Raw genomic sequence first — 8,922 nt, 5'->3', positions numbered from 1 at the left:
ATGAAGCCCCGCCGCCCCCACGAAGATTACGCCTATGACATTAATAATAATAACAAGAATGTTGTTGTTGTTGTTGTTGTTGTTATCATCATCAACAAATATTACCAACAAAAGAACAATCAGGCCAAAGCCAGCCATAAGGCCAAAGATTCAGCTTACAAAAAGAGTATCTGACACATCAGCCACTCCGTACCTGTTCAGCCTTCTGATGAAACACGGCAGACATGGCCAGTATAGTGCTGCGCTCGTCCAGTGCTGCGGCAAAGCTCTTCCACTCTTGATCTAGCTGGGTGGAGATCTGCTTAATTTGTTGAGATGCGTAATGGCCAGCCTCTGAAAGCCTAGATGCGACTGACATGATGCGATTGATATTCACGTAGGCATTCTGGGGGGGGGGGGAGAGAGAAATATACAAAAGTGACAATTGTTAACAACCTGCTTTGCTTTGCACAGCCACAAAGCAAAATATTAGACTGCTGAGAGAGAGAGAGAGAGAGAGAGAGAGAGAGAGAGAGAGAGCGCATGTGCACAAATAAGCAGCTTTTCAGAGAACCTCAAGCCAAGCCAAATGACCAAAGAACTATGGGGTGCCATTCTTCTTCTTGATCTATACCACTTCACACTGGAGATGGGGCTCTCATACTGAAATATCCTCATATATAAACTATTCTGAGCTTTTTGTTCATTTGTTTGTTTTGTAGCCTGTCTTTCTTGCTGAGATTCAAGGTGGGTTACCAACAGAAAGCAATGCAATCAAAAAGCATACGATAGCCAATAAACAATACAATAGGGCTACGACTGCAATTTTTTAAAAATGCAAAAAAGTATATTTCATTATGTATCATAAGCAATGCAGAAAATGAAATTACAGAAGTAGAAGGTTATAGTGTAAAAGCAAGATAATAAATAAAGAGTGGGAAAGATTACAATCCTGTTCCCTTTACAAAAGCACCCTCCTGAGGTATCCTATTATATACTAAATCCCTTTTTCCTTTACAAAAATACCCTCCTGAACAATTGTGTATATAAATATATAAATGTGGGTGCCACCTTCCTGCACCAAATTCTGCCTTTAGGAAGATGAACTCATATTGTTTCTGCAAGTAAGCACAATAAAAAAATGAACACGTCAACAGCAGACCTGACCATTGTTGTATATGTATCCTTGGGCTCTCTCTCCTATCTTTTGTTCCAACATCTGTATCCATTCCACATGTCTATAAAGATGATGTGGAAGTCCAGACTGTTTTTCATGTAGATTCATTGGGGGTGGGGTGGGGTGGGGGAGATGTATACGTACTGTTTTGTGTAAGTTTGCAACAGTACATTTACACTATGATTCACATGTATAGTTGTTGATATTTTCTACCATGGCCAGGAGAGTTTTTTTGTTGTTGTTCTGTTTTCGATAGATCTCACTTCCCTGATACAGCAGGCACAAAAAGATCTGGCCGCCATCCTTCATACTTGTAAACCTAAGGAAGCATTACTATAATATGCTCCAAATGGGACTATTCTTGGATATTATTTGAGACTTCTGGAACATGCTGAAATATTGGCCTCTTTGATGCACAACCCTAATAAGTAAAAAAGTACAAACATGAGACAAATGCACCCAAAAGCTGGAGAAGCAGACGACTTTATGATGTCTGATGAGATCTTACCATGGGGCCAATTTTTGGAAGAAACATAAGTCATGCTTCTGTGACAGACTGCACTTTTAAAAGCTTAGAAGTATTGTATAAACAGACATAGAACTGTGAAGTGTTAATTCTTCACAGAGCCAGAGAACCTTGAGTGACAGGCTGCTCCAAGGTTAGCATCTAGGGAAAGTCTTGAGATAACTGCATGCTGAGGAGACAGTCAGATTTCTGCCTTGACGGAGTTGAGTCTGATTTTAGCCTCAGCTGACAGGAGTCGAGTACTAACAGTTTCAGAATTCAGCCTGCACTGAGAGCAGTTTAACACAGACAGGAGAACTGTGGAAAGTTGGCAAGAAAGTTTGGGAAGTAGGTAAAGACACCCTTTTGGGTCATGGAAAAGGGATAGATCTTCTAAAGAGAGAAGAAGGTCCTCTACCCAATAAAACAGGGAGTTAGCTCTGAAGAGTGCAGAGATCCATGGTCTGATGTGGTAGGAAATGGCCTTTAGAGACATTAAGAGTCAGTTAAAAACTCAAGATGAGTACTGGTGTTTCAAGAGAAGGGGGCTGGGTACTGGAAAAGAGTGTACCAGCCTTCTGGAAACTGAAAAAAGTCAGAGAATACTCAAATAAAGTGTACTGAAGTGTTTGGGGAAAACACTGGAACAAGAGCCTCTTCTTAGCCTGAAACATAAAAACTAAAGTCTGTGTACATACTAGTTTTACCTCAGAAATTTCAACCCCTGACCTTTCCCCTCTATGTTAAATAAAATATTTAGTTATTTTTGAATTTCAAAAGGCCTGGAGTGCCATTTAAGTTGTTTAAGTTAAAGCTGGCTCCTGAGCCTTCCTTCAGGTTCCTGGGCTGAGCCAACAGCCAAAAAATCATACTGTGACAGGGTGGGACAGCCAGAGTTCTTCAGCAAAGAAGAAAACACATTACTAGGGTGGCTCAGTCAATAAAGGGGGAAAAAAGGGAGGGCAAATCTTGCCTCTGAGGGAGAGAAGTGGATAGGGCCATCATAAAGGTAAAGGTAAAGGTTCCCTTGCTCGAAAGCCAGTCGAATCCGACTCTAGGGTTGCGGTGCTCATCTCCATTTCAAAGCCAAAGAGCCAGCGCTGTCCGAAGACGTTTCCGTGGTCATGTGGCCAGAATGACTAAACACCAAGGCACATGGAACGCTATTACCTTCCCACCAAATTTCTTGCTTTCGAACTGCTAGGTTGGCAGGAGCTGGAACTAGAGACGGGAGCTCACTCCGTCATGCAGCACCTGGGTCTCGAACTGCTGAACTACCGACCTTCCACAGCCTGCAGTTCAGCGTCTTAACCACTTGAGCTACCGCAGCTCCCCAGGGCCATCATAGCTTCATTTTAATTTTTTTACAGAATGAAATAGTAATTTTGAAATTGTACCCAACAACTGCAGAAACTCTAATGAATAACAGCAAAAAACAAAACAAAACATGTTCTCTTCAAGAGCTTGATGCCCACGGTACCATCTTTAACAAAGTAATTGCATGTGGCCTGATGATGACTTTAATTGAATTGCATATTGTCTTGGCATAATATAAAGAATACAGTGTACGGAAATGACAAATGGTACAATCTTATCATAGAAAGATGTCATTAGTGGCTAATTGTGTTTCCAAAGCATTGTAACTCTAGGGGCAGAATGCAACTCACCCTAGTTTTAGACAATTAGCTCCTTAATGATGGGTGGGCTGAAAAAGCCATGTTGTAAAACAGCTTTGCATGTTTCTTTGAAGTCATGACTCATCCTTCCAAGGGGTCACGTATAAGCATAAAACAATTTTGGTGAAGCAGATATGAACAGCTTCAATTAGAATAAGCAGCATGTGCGTAAGGCTATTCAAATATAAATTGGCAATCAATGTGATTTGTACCTATTTAAATATAACAATGCAGTGCCATTTAGAAATTTAATGAGATTAATGGTATCACCACAGATATATTCAAGTCAGTTTTCTGTTTTTATGAGACATATTAATGTATAGACATAAATACTATGCTGCACTAATAAAATAATTTTCAATTCTGAAATTAAAAAAACATACCGTTCCATAAAAACGTATTGTCGTAGTTCTTAGTGTGCATGGTGCTATATAATACTTAGCTGATTTGTATTCATAATAGGCATTTGAAACAGGATTTCATTTACGAGTATAAATGGCAAACTGTAGAAAAGAGACTGTGACAGTCAATTCAGCTGGGATATGAATTCAGTTGCCCCAGTCTAGCATTAAGCAGAAAAGAGACTGTGACATGATGAAAGCTACCAGTCAATTCAGCTGGGATTTGAATTCAGTTGCCCCAGTCTAGCATTAACAAGCCACATGGGGAAAGGGCCATCTCCATACAGGGTACCTGTCCTGGCTTCTCTGCTGTTGGTAAGTAGTTTTTTCCCTCCTTCTCCCCAGCATTGTGATTGATTTATACACCTCCTGGGGTTGCCATGGCTTTTCTCTGAGGCTGATTTCACACAAGGAGCTGCACCGCCGTCGCGCCTCCCTTTGCCCCATTTCCATTGGTCAATTTCCCACTCGAAGCCACGCGGCCGCATTTTGACCCACGGCTTCGCCCGATTTTCCCCGTGGTTTCGTGATCCTGTTTTTCAAAATGTGGCCATGCGGGCAATTGACCAATGGAAACGGGGCAAAGGAAGGTGCGATGGCGGCGCAGCTCCTTGTGCGAAATCAGTCTGAATCTTTCTCAAATCTGCTTTGCTGTGAAATTTTGGAAAGTATCACAATAAAGCTTACATGGCTGCCATATGGGTGGGAAAGTTTGGATTTTCCTGCATGCATGGCAGCTATTTTCCCTCACACTGTCCCTATGAGCCATATCCTCCTCCCACTATGGGGGGGGGAGGCTTTTCTTCGTTTAAGAAAATCAGCCGCTTAATACAGTCATATTGCTATGACATTATAATACTCTTTGTAAGGTTCTCCAAATTCCCAGCTGTCTCACTGAAAACTAAGTCTGTAGAGGAGATATAAGGGGAAAAGGCATACCTCAAACAAAGTGGTTGACTCTATCACACATATACTTTTGCACTGCAAATTCTATCAAGAAGAAAGGCTACAATTAATTACTCCATTACTCTGCAGATTCAAACCATTACAGAAATATATAGATTTTAGTCTTGAAACCCTTTGGGTATATCTATTAGGGTTCAGAGAACTGTATCATATGCAGTAGCAATATTCTGTGTGATAGCACTCAAAAAGCAGTATCACTTGATGAAAGAAACATCAGTTGCTGGGAAATAAATTAATGAAATGAGTGTGTTTTTTACACATATATCCCATATCTTTTATGTATTTATTCATTTTAACTTGTCCTTTTTATCTGTATTTATTATGACTGGTCTTATGACCGTAACAAACGTTTGGTTTGGCATACCTCTTCAGCAAAACAGGCTAGACAGTTACCTTTTAAAAATAAACAAAGGTGGGATTCCAGAGAATCTGACACACAGATTGTTACAATCAGGGGTCATTTCCTGCAGGAGTGCACAGGAGTGGAGCTCCGGCAGTAAAGAGCCCAGGGGGCGGGCACATGCAACAAGCCCCACCCCCTGCTTCCAGCAGCCCTCAGTCAGAGCAAGAAGCAGCCAGGTAAGTTGCAGAGCTTCCCCCGGCCCCCTGGTCCAAAACAGTCCAGTAGCACCTTTAAGACCAAGTTTTATTCAGGTACAAGCTCTCCCTCCTCTGTGAGGACAGATCTGCACGTGTTTTTTAAAGCCCCCCAGTGGCAGGCAATGTTCCCTCTAAGCTGTGGTGTCCTGTGAGCAAAAAATCTACTTTGTGAGCTACTGGCATTAAAGTTGTGAGCAGGCGATTTGGCTACTGCACGAATTCGTTTGCTCTGGAGGTCATCCTTCCTGAGCTAAGGCAAAAATGTGTGAGCAGGAGGCTAAAAAACTGTGAGCTAGCTCACACTAACTCAGCTTAGAGGGAACACTGGTGGCAGGGGAGGGAAAAGCTGCTGCTGGGAGACGGGGAAACCTGCCCTGCAGAAGCCCTGTGGCCTCTGTGCTGTTTCAGCAGCCGCAGCAGCAATGGGGAAACCACAGGAGCCTGTCCCCAGAGGGAAGCCAGCAAGCTTGCAGTGGGGTTGATATGTGGGTACAGCCCCCATCCAATAATCCAGGCTGTGCAACCAGTATAGCTGTTTCTAGTGATGGAGGAGTAAGATTTTACTCATTTTGTTCCTTGTCTATGGAACTATTCTGCCCTGTGTTCTACTCTGTCTTCTTTTCAGCCCAACTGGGGACTCATTTGCAATTAACTTCAGAATTGGTACACATGCAGTTTACTATGTTTTTTCTCTCTTACCGTTTACTAATTCACCAGCATATATACAGACTGAGTACATCACAAAGAATCCTTGATGTGATCACACAATGCACTGTTTCCTCCACCACTGTGATTTAATCAATGCTTGGCATGCCCTGATGCATGTCAGCAAACATAAAGATAACAGAGATCTGAAAAAAACTGCAAACTGCTAATGAAAAGAGATCTGAAAAAAAGAACAGAAATCAGAACTAGAAGAACGATGCATCGGGGAAACATGGATCTGATGAAGTGAGCTCTGATTCATGCCACGATAGATGTGTTCATCTTTATGGTGCCACAAGCCTCTCTTGTTATTTTGGCTGCAGCAGACTAACAGAGCTATCCCTTCAAAACGTAGGAAATAAATTTTGGAACTTCAAAATCTAGAGAGAAATTGAGAATGTCAAAAACAGTTTTTCTATTTGTGGTACGAGTCTGTATTTAGCCTTGGTGTTTCCCATAGCAAATCTGCATTTTCCAAGGCTTCTAAGAGAAGATCCAATAAACTGGTAGGCAGACAAGGAAGAAAAAACTGAAATCCCATCAGTGCACGTATCTGCAAATGGGGAAGTGGTAGGTAAAAGAAAAGGGCACTGTGATCTCTTGTATAATTGCATTTCCCCCCAGGTTTATACATCACCTATAAAGTGAGCAGGGTTGTGTCGGACTTGCCTCCAGTTCTGATCTGTGTAATCATGGGACGTGTGTTATTTTTAATTCCCACAAGAACCTCACCTTGTGATATCAGTGAGTTTTGCATCTTAATCCCCTGGCACTAGAAACCTTAAAGTGATATCAAACAATGCCATGAATATTCAAGTCCATTGGCAAAAACTTCATACTCATACACATTTCTTCTTAGGACTCAAGGGCTACAAAATATGTCTCCTAAATATGCACTATGCTGCCAGCTTCCCCTAACCAACTCAAGGGCACAGCTCCAACCAAAGTGGGTTTAATGTGAATAACCTTTTCTGCAAGCCTCAGTCTCTTCGGGAGAGGTGTGTGTCTGTGTGAAGAAGAGGTGAAGTTCAGTTTGGGAAATTACCAGTGAGAAGGCAATTTAGTAACACAGGCGTATAAATGGTTTCCTGACATCAGTCTTTTGATTTGGCTGTTTGTATCTCTATCCTGTTGCCATGGCCCTTCAGATGTCTCAATATAGGCGAGAGTTAATCTTCAACAATAAGAGCTACATCAAAAAATGTATTAGAAGCCATAGCTAATCTACGTATTGTTCCAAGCAGTGTCTGTCATAACTTTGCATACGCTCCAAGTCATACAAAGATCTTTAAAACTGAGCTTTTGTTCAAGGAAAGAAAGCCCTAATTTGAAAAACAATGATCTGCATAACCCTTTTTATTAGGCTTTGTTGGTTGTACTGTCTAGCGCAGTGATGGCGAACCTTTTAGAGACCGAGTGCCCAAACTGCGACCTAAAACCCACTTATTTATCGCAACGTGCCAACACGGCAATTTAACCTGAATACTGAGTTTTACTTTAGAAAAAAACAACTCATACATTAATAAGATGATCCAAACAAAGTAAGGAAAGCAATCCCAAATGCTTTCGTTTACTTAAAATTATTTGGCAGAGAATTCGACACTTTAATGATGGTCTGGGCCTGGCTGGGGCGATGGCACGCGTGCCCACAGAGAGGGCTCTGAGTGCCACCTCTGGCACCTGTGCCATAGGTTTGCCACCACTGGTCTAGCAGATATATGGCTCTTATTCCAAGACCTTTTTTTGAGGAATTTTTATTTTAGAAATCTGAACTGAAATGGTAAAAAATCTTCTCTCCCAGTATGGGGTGGGATGCCCCTCATGTTAGCACAGGTATCGTGACTTTTGAAACGTGTTTAATTTGGGTTCTTTTAAATGTGTCTCTGTTTCTCAGTCAGTCAGCCAGGCCATTCAAAAGCAGAGTAAAACAAAAAAATGCTAATATAAAATTATCTACACAGTTTGAAAGTTTAGAATTTGAGTCAATTATAGACCGGACATTATCTCTGCTTCTTATTTTTGTTACAAGCAAATTAAAACACAAATTAATACACAGAATTTGAGTCAATTATAGACCGGACATTATCTCTGCTTCTTATTTTTGTTACAAGCAAACTAAAACACAAATTCATACACAATATACATCGGCATGTATATAAAACATATATTTGTCAAAGAATGTTGAGATTATCTGAATTCCAATAAGCCCACAAAGGCACAGCCCAGGAAGAGATAAATTGATTGGATCCAAACCATGGGTTTCAATCCAAAGGTTCATCTCCATAAAGCAGAAGAGCTTCTACTACTTATGGAAGTGCATTTTCCTCTTGTAGATGGACTCTATCCATAAGTGGAAGGGTATGTACGTATCCAACACATTATTGTTGATGTTTTTAACTGTTACTAATATTGGATTTGACTATCCAACTTCCTGAAACCATCTCCTTGGACAGAAGTAAGAATACTAAGGTGTGTACTGGAAGCTTCTTTTTCATATTTCTTGTGATAAAATTAAAAGTGAACCTGATAGACAGAGCCCAAGGACCATGCCCAAACAAAAAATGTTTGCAAAGAATAAGAACTGTGGAAAGAGACAGGATTGAGAGAATTGCAATTAATGGCATTTTCCATTTGTGATTCTGCTTTGTTTTGTTTTGTTTCAGCAAAAGGTAATTAGAAAGCTGTTGAGACCCTGTAAGGACTAGGGCTCGGGTATAGCCATTACTAGTGCACATGCTGTGTGAAGCAAGTCATTCCTAATCAATACACAGCTGGTGACAATCTACTTTGAAACTCAGACATTTAAGCATTCGAAGAAGCTCAGTTTATGCTACAACAAAAATATGGATGGGAAGAGTCATGTACCTAAAGGTCCTCCTCTCTCAAACCACCCATCCCACCTCTGGCATTCCT

General features: G+C 41.1%; 1 protein-coding gene across 1 annotated transcript in view; it reads right to left on the bottom strand.

The window, feature by feature from the left end:
* LOC107125643 (kalirin) overlaps positions 1-8,922 on the bottom strand; it is a gene marked incomplete at both ends in the record, with an annotated part of 264,080 nt that overhangs the window by 204,156 nt on the left and 51,002 nt on the right. The window contains one exon of the mRNA XM_015429084.1: positions 194-385. Coding sequence (XP_015284570.1) covers positions 194-385 — 192 coding nt within the window. The remainder of the gene's footprint in view (positions 1-193; positions 386-8,922) is intronic.

The sequence above is a fragment of the Gekko japonicus genome, unplaced genomic scaffold, assembly GCF_001447785.1.
Source record: "Gekko japonicus isolate JY-2015 unplaced genomic scaffold, Gekko_japonicus_V1.1 scaffold1791, whole genome shotgun sequence".
Taxonomy (NCBI): Eukaryota; Metazoa; Chordata; class Lepidosauria; order Squamata; family Gekkonidae; genus Gekko; species Gekko japonicus.
The sequence above is the reverse complement of the archived record's forward strand: the minus strand, read 5'-3'. Positions and strand labels throughout refer to the sequence as shown.